The sequence below is a fragment of the Poecilia mexicana genome, unplaced genomic scaffold, assembly GCF_051168715.1.
Source record: "Poecilia mexicana isolate PSO_F unplaced genomic scaffold, ASM5116871v1 scaffold_18, whole genome shotgun sequence".
Lineage (NCBI taxonomy): Eukaryota > Metazoa > Chordata > Actinopteri > Cyprinodontiformes > Poeciliidae > Poecilia > Poecilia mexicana.
This window is the reverse complement of record NW_028263387.1, coordinates 3,769,093-3,787,099: the sequence shown is the minus strand read 5'-3', so window position 1 is coordinate 3,787,099 and position 18,007 is coordinate 3,769,093. Positions and strand designations below refer to the sequence as shown.

General features: G+C 39.3%; 2 protein-coding genes across 3 annotated transcripts; both read left to right on the top strand.

Annotated features, from left to right (window-relative positions):
• The first annotated feature begins 1,518 nt into the window (after positions 1-1,518).
• Positions 1,519-13,216, top strand: alpk1 (alpha kinase 1). 2 transcript variants are annotated; one of them, XM_015013002.2, is made up of 14 exons: positions 1,519-1,558; positions 2,068-2,197; positions 2,739-2,893; positions 4,058-4,256; positions 4,584-4,643; positions 4,723-4,809; positions 5,574-5,650; positions 5,756-5,851; positions 5,939-6,049; positions 6,602-8,288; positions 8,758-8,905; positions 10,455-10,617; positions 11,948-12,134; positions 12,458-13,216. In XM_015013002.2, exons 2-14 carry the CDS (start codon positions 2,092-2,094, stop codon positions 12,652-12,654), a joined length of 3,273 nt encoding a protein of 1,090 aa, XP_014868488.2. In that variant the 5' UTR covers positions 1,519-1,558; positions 2,068-2,091; the 3' UTR covers positions 12,655-13,216. The 2 variants fall into 2 exon arrangements, with proteins under 2 accessions (XP_014868488.2, XP_014868489.2); XM_015013003.2 differs by lacking the exons at positions 1,519-1,558; positions 2,068-2,197; positions 2,739-2,893 and having other exon boundaries at positions 4,157-4,296.
• Positions 13,217-14,715: 1,499 nt separating this feature from the next.
• Positions 14,716-17,008, top strand: LOC106933625 (ependymin-2-like). The gene is made up of 6 exons (XM_015013004.2): positions 14,716-14,855; positions 15,019-15,053; positions 15,149-15,283; positions 16,218-16,404; positions 16,490-16,577; positions 16,665-17,008. Exons 1-6 carry the CDS (start codon positions 14,789-14,791, stop codon positions 16,795-16,797), a joined length of 645 nt encoding a protein of 214 aa, XP_014868490.2. The 5' UTR covers positions 14,716-14,788; the 3' UTR covers positions 16,798-17,008.
• Positions 17,009-18,007: the final 999 nt, after the last annotated feature.

Genomic DNA, 18,007 nt, shown 5'->3' with positions numbered 1-18,007 from the left:
CACCACACTGAAAACTGGGTCTCCTCAAGGCAGAGTGCTTGTGTCCTGGCGTTTCACACTGTGCATCTCCAAAGGAGAAAAATCTGATTGAGTCGGGATACACTCCTGAGAATGGATTAGGGCTGGACTTTGACTAGGTCTTTCTAACAAAGAAATGTGCTTTTATCTAAATCGTTCCATTGTATCTCTGGCTGTATATTTGGGGTCATTTTCCTGCTTTTACAACTTCTAGCAAGTTTTCTCCCATCAACTCTGACCAACTTCCATGTTCCTACTGAAGAAAATGTACTGAAATAAATATAGTGCCAATACAGTGTATGTCCAATTAAATGGAAATGATTTATAATGGTCTCATATTTTTAAGTCTCAATCCCTGAGGTTCTAACAGGTGTGCAGACTTTTGAAGATCATGTTCAAAGATTAGTTTTACTTACTTAACCATTTCCTTTGTTAGCATTGTAAACCATTACAAAACTGTAAAATATTATAAAGAAATAAATATTCAGAAATATTTTCAGAAAGAAGGAAAGGAGTCAAAACATTTAAATGTTTTGGAAAATGTTCAATATTACTGTCGAAGGTACCAAAAACGCTGGTTTGGTGATCAGCCGTGTTCTTGGCTGAACCCCATATGGCAGACTGAGGCGTGTTGCAGGCCGCCAGGCAAATACAGAAATTTTAAAACTTTCTGTGGCCCCCAGAAAATTGCCAGAAACAGATCATGGAGCTGTGGTTTTGAAATTCTGGAATACACATTGGCTTTATGATACAACAGAGAAAGGATCTGCCCAACGGGTAATCTCTGAAGGGGAAAGTCATCTCAGTGATAACTGTAAGTCTGTGTACCTGACTGATCTGTGCAAAGGTGGTAACATGGCATCACTGTGGACAGAAGAATATTGCGAAAGCTAAAGTTTTTAGGGTTTATTAGCTTCAAAATGTTGCTTTCCACATCAAAAAGCATCGCTGTACTGAAGTAGTACGATTTGAAAAGACACAAGTCAAGGCTCTTTTTCGAGATCTTTTCCAGAAGACCTGAGGTATCAAAGAAATGACACTTTACTCAGATAGGAACTGTGAGACAATCCATGCTTGCTGTCCTCCTGGAGCTGTGGCAGATGAAAATGTAGAGGAAGGCATAAAAAATTTGTTTTCATCAGCTACGTCGTCCCAGGGTGACTTTACTTGCGGACGATATCTTGAAATAGCTTTTTGAAGAATTCAGAAAAACAGATGTCAGGTCTATTGCTACAGAAGACTTGACATGTTTCAAATGGTTACTTATTTTAGTTAGAAACTCCAGAGGCGTTTGCAGATTACACACACCAGCAGGTTCATAATAATGTCAGATGGCTCATCTGAGGCAGAGTTCTGGACGTCTTCTGTGTCAGGACTACATGTCTTCTCTCTGAGAAACTAGAGAAAAACAAGTATCAGTTTTTATTCAAGACTGAAAATGAAAGCAACCAACCTGAGAAAATCTAATTTCCTACAGCATTGAAAGCAGCATTTTATAGCCCTGCCTGACCAGGAAGTCACCGGGAACTCTTAACTCTTGGTACGTACTTTTTATTGTTAAAAATGATTTTAATAAGTTGCTCCTTTCAAATAAAACGGGATGTATTTCTGCCGTATTGATCCTGAAGCTCATCTTGTCCTACAGCAGTTATTCACTGTGACTCTGTTCTCTCTGAATGTAAAGTGTTTTTATTGAACATGATCAAAGTACAGTACATGGGATCAATGAGTAATTAAAATAATCTGACTAAGGGAAAAGTTTTTCAAAGCTTTTTACATTGTAATGCATGGTAGCACAAATGATTGTATTTCTAGTCCAGACAGTGTTTAATGATGAATACTGATTGTGTTTTCTCAGTATTTATATTGAATATAAAATAATCTTTCTTCCTCTCGATGGTTTCATTCATTCTTTCAATCTGTTTTTCTGTCTCATACTTTATAAAGTAACAAAACTGTAATGTTTCCAGTCCTTTCCAAACACATAGTTGTTTATTTTATTATATTATTTCTTTCTAAGCAGGAGGAAATCCTCTTTTTTTTCTCTAGCAGCCACTGCTTGTGTTTCTCAGAATGGAGGTGGGGGGATTACTGGAGGATTGCCTCAGCGCAGCGAGAGAAGAACCTGGAAGTGTTGAAATCTCTGACTCTGTGAAGCTGAAGTACAAATGTTGCAGAGGTCAGACACACGATGGCGCTATATGCCTGTTCATCTGGACTAAATATTTGGTTCTTACTAGAGTTAAATCGTTTTTTTTTTTTGTTTGTTTGTTTGTTTGTTTGTTTGTTTGTTTGTTTGTTTTGCTTAAAGCAATCAAAACTTTATGAGCCGCATTCAGAAGCTTATCACATCGATCAGATTATGATCTGGACTTTGACTGGGCCATGGAAACGGCTTTCAGAATTCATGTTTAGGGATTTGCATTGAAATGACCTGGCAAATTATTAAATATGTATGAACATGCATATGTGAATTATGTACGAGTCTTTTTTATGTGCATATTAATGTCTTATGATAATAATCTGATGACACTGGAGTGGATTTTTCTGAAATTGTAACCTTCATCTACATTAAGTTCTGGAGAACTGGAGAAAACCTGAACGGGGCTTCTAACTGAAGCCGATAGTGAAGTTTGTTGTGCAGCTTTAAACCCGAGTATTCTCGTTGTTTTTGAACTCTTTTTCCTGGGGTTATGAAATTCCTCTTTTATATCCTGTAGAGTCTCTGTGTGAAGAACTGGCCTCTCTGCTGGAGGAGGCAGAGCAGATGAAGTGGCCCTTTGTGCCAGAGAGGTGGCAGTATAAGCAGTCCATCAGCCCCACAGACAAGACCAACCTCAATGACCTCATCGGCAAAAACCTGCAGCAACTCTTGGTAATTCTTAGACAACTTATACTAACAAACACAGGCTGAGAAAAGTCATGACCTTCACCTTCAGTTTTTACTTCTTTTTTTTATTTTTTTTTAGCAAACCTAAATGTTAGTCATTAAACTAATTTTAACATCACAGACATGCTGTGTAAAATTATAGCAATCAGTTTTTAAGAGAGAAAAAGCTATCCATATCAACTTCATTAATACTTCAAAATATGAAATTAAAACAAATAGTGTTGCACTTTCAGCTTGTTTTCAAGAAAATGGTTTCATCACAACTTAGATAAAAAAAAGAGAATAAGAGTTAAAGGTCAAATCTCCAACAATATACGTTACAACATTAGACTTTCCTTTTACAATATTGTAAATAATATTTACAGTATTACAGAAACATGTCAAAGGGTGCTGTGTCTTTTCTCTGGCTATAAGATAGATCTGGGGCGTTGATCACATCATAAAAATATTGAGATTATGCAACATTTTGTTGCATAATCTCATAATCTAAAGTCAAGGATTCATCGACTTTACTGAACAGTTTCATAGTCTTCATTCAACGTTACTAACCTAGAGCTCGTTTTTGTGAAAAAGTCGACAGTTTCTACTCATTTAACTGCGTCTGATTCCAGAGGTTTCCTCTTTCCCTTCTCTGCTCCTCTCTTGTTCTTTCTACTTTCCATCTTTTAAACTCCACTGACTGAGAGCGTTGACATGTTGCGTCAGGGTGTGTCAGGCTGCCAGTGGAGGAGTGCTGTGACTTTATGGTCTATGCATCTATAATTATGAGTATAGTTCATTTTATATAAGTCACCAGAATCAGAGAAGATAGAGTTCGGGTGAAGGAGTTCGTTTCTAACTGGCTGTACAATAACAGTGTTCAAACAATGGTCCCGCCATCAGTACAGCATGCAGTGCTTTTCAGTACAATACACCACAATTAAAGCAGACATGGCCCAAGGGACAATGATAGCAGCGTACATGATCAACACTGCTAGATAAAAATAACAAAAAAAAAAACAGCGGATATGCTTAAAATTAGTTTGGTCTGAACAGTGTGACAAAACAGCAAAAATAGAAGTCATCCATCAGGGTATGACTATGTTTTTACAGCACTTTGAATCCACACGCGCCTCTTACATACAGTTTGTGTGTTTAATCTGCTGCCAGGATCTTCTGAAGTCCTCCATCATGGCTCAGGAACCACAGACGTCCCTGGCAGTGATGTTCCTGGTGGACCGGTTCCTCTACTGGATCGATGAATCCAGACGACTTCTAAAGATCTCCAAGCTCCTAAACCGGCACTACCCTGAACAACCCATAGCCCCTCAGCTGATCATACGGGTGGCCAGAGTCTTCCTTAACTCTGGTATTTACTGATGGAGGAAGGGGCTTGAACATATTGACTGGTATTCTTATGCCTTATATATAATTGGACATTTATATAAAGGTCAAATGGAACAGTTTTGATTTTTATGTTTGTAGAATGTGCAACAACAACTCAACTTTCATTGTTATTTAGTATTACTGTGTTTTTACTGTGAAACAAACCATTTCATTGGCAAATCAACAAAAAAAAAACACATCTACACTTACAGGATAGTATTAATTGGTATTACAAGGGTTGAAAGCTTTTTTGATAATTTCATTTAGTGTTATACTTTTTTTCTGATTATTTTATATCTTATCTCCACAGGAAAACTTCAGAAGGCAGAATCCATCTTGAGCAGTTTGATTTATAGAAATGGAACAACAGGTAGTTCAACAGAGCTTTTTATTCCGTTTTAAAGGCCTAAAAGTCCAGCTCTAAGCATGAACTTGTCTTTGACATTCAGGTTGTTGGGTCTATCACTGTGACAGTGACAAAGTGCTCGTTCAAGCCGTCAGTGTTCAAGTGCGTGGAATGGTTTTGCAAAAGTTGGGTGAGTTTGAAATTAGTAAGCAGTAGTTTACTAATTTCTTCATGTATGGAAGAAACTGCTTCTAACTGCCAGAGCTAGTATGGAAATTCAGGAGCAGTAGCTAGCTGAAATGAGAGACTTTGTTATAACGAGATATAAAAAGATGTTCCTGACAGATTACAACTTCTTATAAATGCATAAAGGGATTCCATCTGACTGTCTTCTGACTGTTTCTTCAAGGTGACACTCAAACATCCCACGAAGTATTGTCTTTTTGCTTTTACAACCTTTGCATTTCAACAAAAACATACTTTGTTGAAGTTTTATATTTTGCCAAAACTATATATATATATATATATATATATATATATATATATATATATATATATATATATATATATATATACACACTGCTCAAAAAAATAAAGGGAACACTCAAATAACACATCCTAGATCTGAATGAATGAAATATTCTCATTGAATACTTTGTTCTGTACAAAGTTGAATGTGCTGACAACAAAATCACACAAAAATCATCAATGGAAATCAAATTTATTAACCAATGGAGGCCTGGATTTGGAGCCACACACAAAATTAAAGTGAAATGTTCCCTTTATTTTTTGAGCAGTATATATATATACATATAGTTACAATGTGTTTTATCTCTCACTACAACAGAACAGCTTCTGGTTTTAAAGGGATATTGCTCCTGTATTTATTTCCAAGCTCTAGCAGTTAAAGGTTTTTGTTTTCTGTCCTGCTTTTACAATCTTTTTGTATTTCAGGCCTGTGGCTGCAGGCCGCAGAGCTAATCTGGGCTTCTCTGGTTGGCTACTACTCACTCCCTCAGCCTGATAAGAAGGTAACCTTAAAGATAAGACTGCTAAAGTGTGCATTGGTACCCTATTGTAAAGCTCTTGTGTTTACTAGCCTCAATCCCACATTGCTATAAACCTTTGTTTCACAGGGCATTGGGACCTCTCTTGGCTTACTGGCTAACATATTAGTGTCCATGAGTGATGAAGACTTCCATTCTTTTAAAACTAATCCAGATATTGATTTTGTAAGTTTAAGAAACCAAAAAAAGTTGTTTTCCTTGTGCAGATATTTTTGGTATTCAGTGTAATTTATATTTGTTGCTATTTTTCAGCCATCTTTACTCGGAAATCCTGGGAGTCATCGTCTTCTTTCGGCCGCCCAGGCAGCTAAGATGGCTGTGGTGTACAGTCAGTACGCTTCACTTTACGTGCTGACGAATGTGGTACGTTGTACCTATGAACACTCTCATGTTACCACGGCTGTTACAGGAACATTTCTCCTTTCAATAAAAGAGTCACTTAGTTTTTCAACAGTCATCCAGGACTCGGAAAACTTCTACATTTGATTTGGTTACGTTTCATGTGCTGAATAAAGTGTCTTTTGACTTTTGTCATTGGACCCATTCATAAGGAATCAATGTGATAAGGAAGGATGGTCTGACTCTTTTCCTAAAATGTTTCAATACACAGGGGGATTGGTATGGTAATGTGACAAAAGAGAAGTGGGAATAAATAGAAATTAAGCCACTGCCAGTAATGTCATCACATGAACCAGAAAACCACACACTGTAACTGACGAGCTGCTTGTGGTTCAGCAGCAGCCATTGCTAAATGTGCCATCCTACTTACAGGCTGTGCTGAAAGGTGTCAACTAATAGAGAAAATTTAGATTTAGAAACTGTTGAGAGTTTTAAACTTGACTAACGTTGGTCAGGAAAAACCAGGTAACTATCTAAAGAATGGTCTGTAATTGTTTTTTATTTGTTTGTCTTTAGACGGCTCAAGGAAGCTGCTTGTTGTTGTACAGCTTCTCACTAGCATGCCCTCCCTCTCAAAGAGTGACCTTTCTCCAGAAGGCTCGAGAGGCCTTCACAATCGGCCTTCTCACCAAAGCAGAGGGCGAGCCGGTTACCAGCCAGCAGGAACTTCACACCTTCCTGAAGGCAGCCTATTCAATGACCGTCACTGACAAGTGGCTGGACGCTCCAAAGGATGTTGTAAAGGAGGCTGCTCAAGCTTGCCAGCAAGCTTTAGGATATTTCTACAAGTATTGTGATTCCAGTACTCAAGACAAAGATGGCCTGTCTGTTAGAATCATGCAACAAGTTGCTAAAGTCAAGCAGCTGCTGGGTGTTGAGCCATTCCCTAATTCAGATAAAGGATCTTTTATTCCAGACAGCTACAGAAACGACAAAGATTCCTCTGTAAATTTCACCCTGGAGGGTTTCTCAAAGATATTGGAGAGATTTCAGAAATATCATGCATCGCTGTGTGAGGCCACCAAAAGTTTCAAGGAGACTGAAGACAAAAAGGCAAAAGTTTTAACAGCACTGGATACAAACCTAGATAAAGCCAGTAGAGAAAGTGGTACAGAAGTATTCAAGCAAAAATCAAAAAGCTCGGATTCATCAAACATGTTTTTGTCTCAAAATGTTGCTCCAACCCTGGAAAGCACAGACCCCCTGGGATTGTCTTGGCAGAAGCTCTCCTTCAGTAGTTCAGGCTCTCTTCAGCCCAGCAGTGGTGTTCATAGAAGTGGCAGTGGACACGGAGCAAGCATTAGCGACCAGAGCAACATTCCCACTGAGAGTGATGATGACGACGGTTTTTCACACTTTGCAGATGAAAACCATAAGCCAAAGCCGCAAAACCAGAACTCCATCAATAGTTCCCATCCAGTCCTAAAGTCCACAATTCCTGAATCCCCAAGACCGCTTCCACAGTGTGAAGCAATTCAAGCCGAAACAGAGACAGAAGTCTTTGACGAAGACAGTATGGCTGATGTTAATGAGGAAAGCAAAGAATATTTGCATTCCCAACTACCTCTCCAAACATCTTCCAGTTCCTTTGGAGAGAGTTTTAGTTCCCAGTCTTCATGGGAAAAAATCTCAACTGGCCAAAACTCCCCCATGTGTGAAAAAGTACAACCAGGTTACGTGTCAAAACCAAGGAGTCGATCTTCAGGTTCTGATGGGAGCTTCGTCATTGTGGAAACACTGAATTCTGAAAGCAGCTCTTCACCTGGTGGCATCACAGATCACAAACCACTCGAGAGGCATGATGTTCACTCAAATATAAAACCTGCAGCCAATTCAAGTCCTGCAAAACCTGTAGGCTGTGCAGTCTCAGCGGTCCAACACAACTCTTCACAGAGGATTCCAGACCCAAACGCAACTATTGAAAGCTCTGAGGAGAGCTCTGAGAGCTCGTACGATATGGTGGAGCTCAATGAAAACGTGCACCAAAGCAATGAAGTGACTTCTGCAAGAAAAGCACCTCAGAACAAGAATACTTTGTGCTACAGCTGTCTGTACCCCAGCACCACAACAGCTGCTCCTGAGTTTGAGTTGTCCCAGCATGATTACCAGGCTCTACTGGCTGGAATCTGCCATGAATGTCTGCAGAGGAGGTTCTACAGCAAGACAGAGTTATTCCAACTCCAAAAATTTCAAACTGCCTACAGTAAGTTTATTTCTGTGATAGCAGGAACTTCTCTTCATTATCTATGTAGATAATCCCAGTTTATTCAAAATGTTATATTCACCAATGCAATTGTCATGCTAAAAATATATAATATGCCTTAAAATAAAAAATATATACATGAGAACATAAATGAAAATGTTCTAAATTTCAAAATATGCAACAGTCTTCATTGGCTTCTTAACTGATGCACCTAATTATAATTTCCTGCTGCTTTTAGTATTTCCTTGAGTATTTTGGTGTTTTTATGCTGTCATTTTACTGTTTTGTGTAAATGTAAGTCAAGTTTATCTATATAGTATACCTTCCACAGGTCAGAAAACCAAAGTCCTGAAAACAGATTACATACAAGATCGCACAGTGAAAAGCTAGCTAAAAGCCCGTCTGAATAAATGACTCTTGTCACGAACAAGATATAAAAGTTTGCATGTCTGCAAATTCTCCCCACTAGATGCTCTTCACCTGAAGTTCTCCAAGGCCACAGGACTGTGGACAGCCAGAGAGACCTGTGTTTACATCGGGGATCTGATGGGGATGGAGGGCAAACAGAGAAGAGCGATATGGGTTCAGTTTTTGCATCAGGAGGAGAGGTTAAGCAGGTATGATATGCTACAAAAATAATCATGCTATTTCCATGTCACATTTTGCTCAGAGCAGAAACCGTGGTTTCAAAAAGGCTGCAGCCTCAAATTTAAATTAGAATAGAATAGGATATCCTGTCCCACAATGGGGGAAATTCGGATGTATCAGCAGCAAGTTAAAAGTGAGTGGAAGCACAAGGCAGAAGGATCTATGATAAAACTCTTTTGTGCACCCATGATGTCACTGAAGGAGAGCTCCAGCTCAGTAATAGCTTCATGATGGGTGGGAGTTCTTCTGTCTCCCACCACCTGGACAGGATCAAGGGGTCAACGTAGGCCAGACAGTGATATAAAGTCTTTTCAACAAAATTATAGACATTTTGTGGCACCAATGGTGAGGACTTCTATCACTCCTTAAACTGTTGTTTCACACCAAAGGTCAGCAATAGCTCGGACACAACTAACCCAGCTGAGTATCAGCCATTGTCAGCTATTATGGTTCCTGGGGCAAACAGGAAGTTGGTGGAAAAGACAAACATAAATATTTGCTTTAGAACTACTACATTTAGCTGGTTTTTGTTCTAGCTTGTTGTTAAAGACTTCAATACATGTTTCAAAATGTCTTGTATTTCAGCAGATGTTTCCAATTTCATCAAAATGCTTGAGACTGAAATAGAATGGCTACAAAATGGCTGCTGCTTCAAGGTGAATCAGAAGCATCTTAACGTTCTTCACTTCCCCAGTGTATATCTGCGTTTCCACATCAAAAAAAATTCTGAATGAACATAAAATTAGTGTTTTAAAGGGGCAGTATTATGTGTCTTCCAGTCACATAAAATTATTTTACAGCACAATCAAGTAAGTATGTTACTGACAGTCGTTGCCAAAATGCCATATATCTCAAATTTGAAAGAAATTTGACTTCATGATTTAACGCCTTGAAATTGGTCATCTGTCTCTTTAAAAACTCCACTTCTTCCTGAAACTCCGCCTTCAGGAAGTCATCGCAACATGGCTCCTCTATTAACCCTTTAGTAACGTTTCTGCCAGCATTGCACTAAATTACCTCATATAATGAACTTAGCAGATGCACAGTTCCACCAGGTGTTTGCTAATTGCTGCTGGCTAGTCTGAAGGAGCCGATTGGGCGAAGGCTGCTCTGTGAGGTGGAAGATCAGAAGTTTGGAAACTGCTGCTCTGAGGAGGCGATGCTCAATCCCCCCAGAGGTTTTACACAGCTGAATGGTTGCCACTGGAGATAAATGATTTCTCGAACATGCATGAAATAGTCAAATTAACACTTCAGGTATGTTTTTGATAAAGGAATAACATTATATCATGATGCAAAGCTAAAAATGCTGCTTTTACATAATACTGCTCCTTTAATTGTTTATTTTCAACAAATTTACAAAAAAAAATAGGGGGTATATTTGGCAGAATTGTGTGTAGAAATTTGATAGAAATATTTTTAACTAAGACTGTGACATAGGATAAAAAGGCGAAAAAGCTGTTAATGCTTTCTGAGTTTTGTCTAATATCCTCTGGTTTTTCTGGACATTTTCTGCAGTTATGTAGGGAAGGATTACTTGAAGCCAAAAGAAATCCGGTATCACCTGAAAGATGTGGAGCGCCAGATGACAGCTCAGTACTATGTGACCGAATTCAACAAGAGTCTCTATGATAAAGAAGTTTTGGCTCAGATCTTCTACATTCCCTCCGACGCATTGTTGGTGAGCACAGTGTGTGTGTGTGTGTGTGTGTGTGTGGCTTTGTATTTGATCAATTGTAAGGACCGTCTTCCTAAACCATATGAGGTTGCGGGGACCAACTGAGAACAGCTGTTTTTGGGCCAGGAGTTAGGTTTGGGATTAAGGTGTGAATTGAGTTTAGGTTAGGTTTAGGCTTAGGCATATACTGGTAGTGGTTTGGTTTAGGGCAACCAGAGCAGGTTTTCAAGACAAACTTGTAATCTACCTAACTGGTTTCATTCATCAGGATTTATGGGTAGCCATTGTTGAGTATCATAATAGTGTAAATTTATCCCTCGGTGTCTAATGATTTACCAGCTGAAAGCATGTACAACTCTGGAAAAAAATACAACCACTGCAGGAAATTATCTCAGAGAAATTATCAGTTTCTCTGAGTTTACTTTTTATAGGTATATGTTTGAGTAAAATTAACATTCTTTTATTCTACAAACTACTGACAACATGTCTCCAAAATTCCAAGCAAAAATGTAGTATTTCTTTGCATAAAATGGGAAATGGTCTAAATAACAAAAAACAATAATAGTAAAAACAAATTAAAAATGCAGCGCTTTCAGATCTCAAATAATGCAAAGAGAACAAGTTCATATTTATTTAACAATACTAATGTTTGAACTCAGGAAGAGTTCAGAAATCAGTATTGGTGGAATAACCAGGAGGTTTTCAATGGGCTTGAGTGCAGTGGTCTCTTCATTTTTTATTTTTTCCAGAGTTGTCATGAATTGGTAGTGAGGATTGACACAGTAGACTCAGGTCGATGTGAAGAAATGATGTTTTGATGATAACAAGGAGTACAGAAGTCCAGGCAGCAAAGAAGGCTAGGAGCTCAGACACTGCTAGCAACTGGGTAGAATACACGAAAGGAGCAGAGTGACAAAAGACACGACTTACGACTCACACGACAAGGATCTGACAGGGAACAGGTGACACAGGTGAGGTTAAATACACAGAGGGTAATCAGAGAAACAAGAGGCAGATGGGGAGAATCAAGCGGGAGACGAGACGAATCAGGAACTAAATAAACACACAAAAATACACACGAAAATCCTCACAAGAGCTGTATTGGCTTACCATTGGTAAAGTGGAAGGTAGATGTAAACAAGTGGATGATAAGTCCAAATACAGCAGAGAGAAATCCATTTAAAAAAAATTTTAAAAAAGAAATATGGGTTGTATGGACATGGCCTAAAATGATCCTGAACCCCTACGTTTCTTCTTGAGCAACAACAGATCAGTTCATCAGAAGAGATTTGAAAGTTTCAAGATGCCTCCTCCATTTCTTCTTTGTGCTTAGATTCTAAACGGAGATGAGATTGTGGGCTGCATCACCGTGGAGCCGTACATGCTTGGACAGTTTGTTAAACTCACCAACAACACTGGGCAGAAAGAGATGTCTGTCGAGGCTACGAAATATGGTCTGGCTTTTGGACACTTCACCTATCTGTTCTCTGGTTGCCAGGAAGTTGTGGTCGACTTGCAAGGTATCAGTACATAACTATAACTCTGACCAGGGATGAACACAGTAATCGTTTGCAGCCTTCAGGTGTATTATACCGCATGGAAAAAGAGATTTGACATTTTGTCAAGTCAAGTTTGTTTGTATAGGACATTTCAGCAACAAACATTTCAAATCATGAAGACATCAGTCAGCAATTATGAAACAAGAAATAAACATTACATTTTGCCAAATGTCATCAAAATCATCAAGCAAATACACATTGGTGTAAGTGAAACATTGGTCAATGTTTCACTTACTACTAATCAAAGGCAACTCTGAACAGATGGCACTTTTCCTCTTCCACAGGATGGACGACTTCCAATGGGAAAGGTCTGACTTACCTCACGGACCCCCAGATTCACTCCACCAGGACCCCCACAGGGCCCTCAAACTTTGGTGAAAGGGGGCTGGCAATTTTCCGGAAAGAGCAACATGGACCAACCTGCAACGAGATCTGCAACCTGCTTGAACTCACTCCACTCACCCTGCAGTCACATGTTTAAAGAGCTGGAGACTACATGTACTGACTGATGCTGAGAATGTTTTTTGTTCAATTTTTGGCGTCTGAATCACAGTGTATCAGATATTTATAGAAAATGCATCCAACATTACTCTGAATATCTGATTGATTCAACACTATGGTCAGAGCAGCTGAGACTGAAGCAAGTAGTTTGAAACTCAAAGCTGTTTTGTTAATTGCTTTATACTTCACATCATTTTATGATCATCTATATTTCTCCAGAAAAGTGTTGAATCTGCTTTTTTGTAAGCGTTTGTTTTGTTCATTTGTTCAGAGCATTACGATTTAAATTGTTTTATCTCCAAGTATAATTCTACCACTCCAGCTGAATTTTCTTATTAACATAGGCAAAAGAAATTATACATCAAAACTTGAAGAAATCAGTTTTTGGAAGAAGAAAAAAGACATTTTATTTGAGTAAATTTTCAATTAAAAATGCTAAAAGAAAAAAAAATAGTCTGTGTTAACATTGGAATGCAAGAATGTGGAAGCAGTGACTTTAATAAATTTTGCTGATCAGATCTTCGTTCCTGATATCAATCAAACGTCCGGTGTCTGAACTTTTTGTCGTAAGGGCTAAAATAGTCAAACTAAGATATTATCAAGGTATAATTTTTAAAATAAATTCAAAAATGTTGTTGAAGCAATGTGTGGGGAACTAAAGTCTGTACAAGTCAGACCTGGAACAAAGACCATCAGAAAAGTTAAACGAGTTTTGTTAACACAGCAAAATGTGATAAATGGTCGGTAACTTTTTCTAGTGATCACTTGCTGGTCAGACTCTGTGAAAAGAAAGGAAGGTTAATGACTGGTCAAATGCACAGTAAGCATTGTGAAAACAGGAAGTACTGGAGGCTCGGACATCAACAAACTTGAATTCTCAGAGGATTAGAATATGTCCTTTTAGCTGGAATCTTTTCACCCACAGGATCGCATAGAGGTGAACGCTGTACGCTGGAAACCGGAAACAAGTCAGCAACAACCTGGGTCGATAGGGCAGAACAGATCCAAAATCCATGGGGCAGGAATATGAATCCAGGTGGATGATGAAAAATAAAAGCCAAAAGCAGAGTAAATTACAGGCTTAAGAGGTCAGGGACACAGTCAGCAACAAGAACATGGAACTGTCAAAGGCCACGACATGGATGACGATACACAATGTCACACTGAGAGGTCGCAGAATTGGAGTTTAGATATGCAGAAGCACAGGTGGGCTCAATCAGCAGCCGACAGGAGAGGGAAGGGCAGAGCAGAGAAGAAGAAGAATGGAACAGGAAGTTGTGGCGCAGGGGTAAACCATACAACCATGTACGGAGGCCTGAGGCTACAAGATCTATAGACACCCTGTATTAAATGAACTCCCAGTTCACTCTCATAAAAACCAAAAATACTTACAATATACTTTTCAAGTTTATTAATGTGTCAACAGACAATGCACATTGGTCAAGATCATAATGTAAATGTAGCCAAGTTAGCTAAAACAAGCTCATTTTTGTCTTGCACAATCTGCACAATGAGTGTAAATGTATTATAATTGTATTCACATAAAACATAATTCAACATAATTCCACTGCAGGTGCTTTAGTCCCGTGATAGTCACACACCCTGAGTCATATGACTGTGGTTTCATCTATCAGCTCAGATCCAGTCCTGAGGTTAGGAGCCTCCTTCCAATCAGAGCACAAACAACACTGTTCACCCCTGACCCACTGCAGTCCCATGCTGGAAGCCAAACCACCCACTGAGTGAAAAGTCACGTATTGAACCAAAAGAGGATCAAGAGTGTATTTCAAGTTTCTCTATTGTGAAATCAATTTCAATATTTAAGAAAATACAAAACGACTAAAAGTAAAAACCTGCTTTAAACGTGTGCTCTGAATGGAACATTAACCAGCCTTCAGAGAATAATGCAGACGCTGGCTTTTATGATGTTTACTGCAGCGTGTCTCTGAGAACAGCACTTGTCTCATTTATGACCTCAACCTGCGGCCAGCTGTCAGGGCTGGAGCTAAAACCCGGAACCACGGCTCTGCGTGTCCGAGACTCAGGTCAGAGTTTATAAGGAGGAGATCCCTCACCTGTGACAGCAGAGTGAACAGATCGGCGCATCGAGAAACATGAGACTCCCAGTCCTGCTCACATGTCTGCTGGCAGCCTGCCTGGCAGAGACGCCACATCCATGCGGTAGGAGGATGTTTTAGTTGGAATTAAGCTTTAACTTCATCTGCTTTCTCAACATTTCTTCATCATGTCTCACCTTTTCTGTATTAGACAAAATTTTGCTGCTATTTAGACTATTTGTTTGGTGTTTTTAATTTGAAAAATGTTACATTTTTGTTCCACACAGAAAGTCCTCCCTTTCTCAGCGGAGCCCTCACGGTGGTAAGCCTTTCATTCGTCTGCACAATGAAGCAAAACCTGAGCAGAACTCCTGAGTAAATGTGTGAATCAGCATCACTTACACTCTCACTTTCCAGTCCACGCAGAATGAAAAGCTGTGGACCTACGCCAAATACCTGTACGACGCACTGGGACGCAGAGTACGACTGCTGGAGCTGGGCACCTACGAGAACAAGACGTTCACCTACGACGTTCTGCTGCTCTACAGAGAGGTGACCAGAGCATGGATATTCTGTGTCTTTATTTTAGCAGAAAGTGACTGTAGATCAGAGGTTTCAAAAAAGGAAATGGAAGTTTGGAAACACTGCAGTAGAAACATTTCTCTCAAGATTTTTCCAAGCAAGTGGAGCTGGTTGCTTAGATGTAAAGCCAGAAAGATTCCAATGTGATTTCAGGAAATCACAGTCTCTTATCAGTGTGAAAGTTTTCTTAGAGGAAACAGCTACACATAAAAAAAAAAAACCCTAATCACAAGGGCAGTGGAATAAAATGGAGCAATGGTAAATGATTACCTCTGGTTAAACCCATGAAGAAAGCCTTATTCTGTTGTGGAGGAACAATGATCAGTTTATAATGCCAGAGTTGACAGAATTACCAGAACAACTTACAAATTCACCATTTTAGAAACAATTCCTTTTGAAGATTGTCAGTTACTTGACTGTGTGCAATGGCTTCAGTCCTGAAAACTTGTAGAGACTGTTACATGAATACCAAATTAAGCATCGTGAATGAAACTTCAGGGTGGGAACCTTTTTGATACATTTCCAGATCAGCAACACAAATTTACAAGGACCTTATAGCACCGGGTCTGACACCAGAGTACCAGCACTGCCTCAACTTCCATCACTTAATACAAGAGAAGTCATCTGGCCTTTATGGTCTGCTTATTCCAATGCAAATATTGATGCCCTTAAATATGTACATTATAGCACAGTGTTAGGGTGATCAGTAGTAACTTGTCTCAGAAGGCCATATCCATATACAGATGCATGCTCTATGTGTTGGTAGCCATTTGTTTGTAGGTTTGCAGTTGTCCCACCCTCTCCATTTTAGGATGATTTGTTTGAAAAGTGTTCTGTAAGATGTACAGAAGAATCTGAAAGAATTGACCTTGCTGAAACTGTCCCTCCTTACTTTTCTGATCAGGCTACCATGTATGAGATCCACCATCATAACCGTACCTGTAAGAAGATGCCTCTGAAGGTAGAGTTCTACCCGCTGGCTATCCCAAAAGACGCCACTCTGCTGGGTCAGGCTGTGGTGGGAAGTTCCTCTGGACCTGGACAAGGCCTCTTGGTGAACACCTGGATGGGAGAGCTACCAGACAAGTCAGGTGAGAAGGCGTCTATGGCAGTAACCTCCTCGGTTCTTCATTCAGCCAGCTTTGGCAGCACAGCTTTTATTCTCTGTCCTTCCAGGAAAGTACTCATCAGTGGTCACTGAATTTGGCTGCATTCCTGTCAACACCAACTACCAAACCAAAGAGTTCGGATGGGTGGTGACGAGGTTAGTTTCAGCATCGTGACCATGATAAAACTTGAGCTGACATGTCCGAGCTCAGCCTTATGATTCCTGCATCTGTTTCTCCGTTAGCTTCTTCGACAACGTCATCGGGATTGAAGATCCTAATCTCCTCAATCCCCCCAGCTTCTGCTCTGAAGCAGAGAGAAAGGAGGATCAGAAGGAACCAGTAGACTTCTTCAGCTTATTTCAAAGCAAGAAATGAAGACCTCCTTCGATTGTTTCATTTCATCCAACTCTGTTGTCTTGTTCAACTCTCGGTTGAGACCTCGGTGCCGTTCAGTATTTTTTCTCAAAATGGATGCGTTTGTTCAGTTCTCTCCATTTCAATTCATTTTCATTTACTCTGATGATCCGTTGAAGAATGTCTCTCTAGAACACGAGCAAGAATAATAAATTGAGTAATTTTCTCTTCATTGTGTTTTTGAGTCTTTAACTGATTTGTACACACACAAGCTTATAGGTTACCCATAACTTTGCCTGACGCTAACCATAATTCACATGACACCATTAAGCCCAACCCCTAATCCTTAAAAGAAGAGCCCATGGCCTTGTGAGTGGACTATGGCCCTCATTAGGCTCACACCAGAGAAAGCCCTAAGTAGGTTACATACAAGTACACACACTAAACAGTTCATCCATCTTGAACATTTTTCACACTTTGTCAGGTTACTGAGATTTTGTATATCCAACACAAATCAGCACAAAATTCTTATTTGGATGCAAAAGTTTGTGCAAACTAACATTTTATTGCAATTACAGTTTCTAATTTTTTGGAGTCCATCTCCACATGCAGGACAGTGGAGGCGAATGAGGGACTAAATTTTACATTGAGTATCAGTAAATGGAGATAAATGACACATACACATATTTAGATGTATTTCTATTCTCTCCCTACTTCACCATCCTACAATACTTTTTATGTTTGTCACACAAACTGCCCAAAAATACGTGAGCTTTTTGGTTTTGTACGACCTGAGGATCTTTATGTTTGGTTGTTCAAGAAGAGCTTTCTGTTCATTCCTTCTGAACAGAATACTCTTCTGCTCAAAAGATGGTCGATGCTCTTTGTTGTTGGCTTTCAACTTTTCCTGAACGAGGGAAATTATTGTAAATACACAGCAGGTTTGGTGCTGTAATTAAAACATAAAACATAAAACACTTTTTAAGAAGGTGAGTGTTCATTTATGTCTTTAAAAGAGGAGCAAATAAATAGGTTTTCACCAGGGAATAACGTGACCAGACAGTGATCATGGCTGGATGGGCAAAAACCAGAGATAATCATTGGATTTGGGAATCCTAATCAGTTAGAGCAAGTTAGAAAGTTCTCCTTGTTCAGTCACATGGATTCAGCATATTTCATACCATTACAACCAGCATCTTTGATAATTATGCTGGATACAGACTGGAAACCC

Bases quoted from the DNA above. Each gene is read 5' to 3' on its own strand.
- alpk1 (XM_015013002.2), top strand. From the start codon at position 2,092: ATGGAGGTGGGGGGATTACTGGAGGATTGCCTCAGCGCAGCGAGAGAA. The intron at 2,894-4,057 runs GTAATTCTTAGA...ATCTGCTGCCAG, and splicing joins AAAACCTGCAGCAACTCTTG to GATCTTCTGAAGTCCTCCAT. The intron at 8,289-8,757 runs GTAAGTTTATTT...TCTCCCCACTAG, and splicing joins AAAATTTCAAACTGCCTACA to ATGCTCTTCACCTGAAGTTC.
- LOC106933625 (XM_015013004.2), top strand. From the start codon at position 14,789: ATGAGACTCCCAGTCCTGCTCACATGTCTGCTGGCAGCCTGCCTGGCA. The intron at 14,856-15,018 runs GTAGGAGGATGT...TGTTCCACACAG, and splicing joins AGAGACGCCACATCCATGCG to AAAGTCCTCCCTTTCTCAGC. The intron at 16,405-16,489 runs GTGAGAAGGCGT...CTGTCCTTCCAG, and splicing joins AGAGCTACCAGACAAGTCAG to GAAAGTACTCATCAGTGGTC.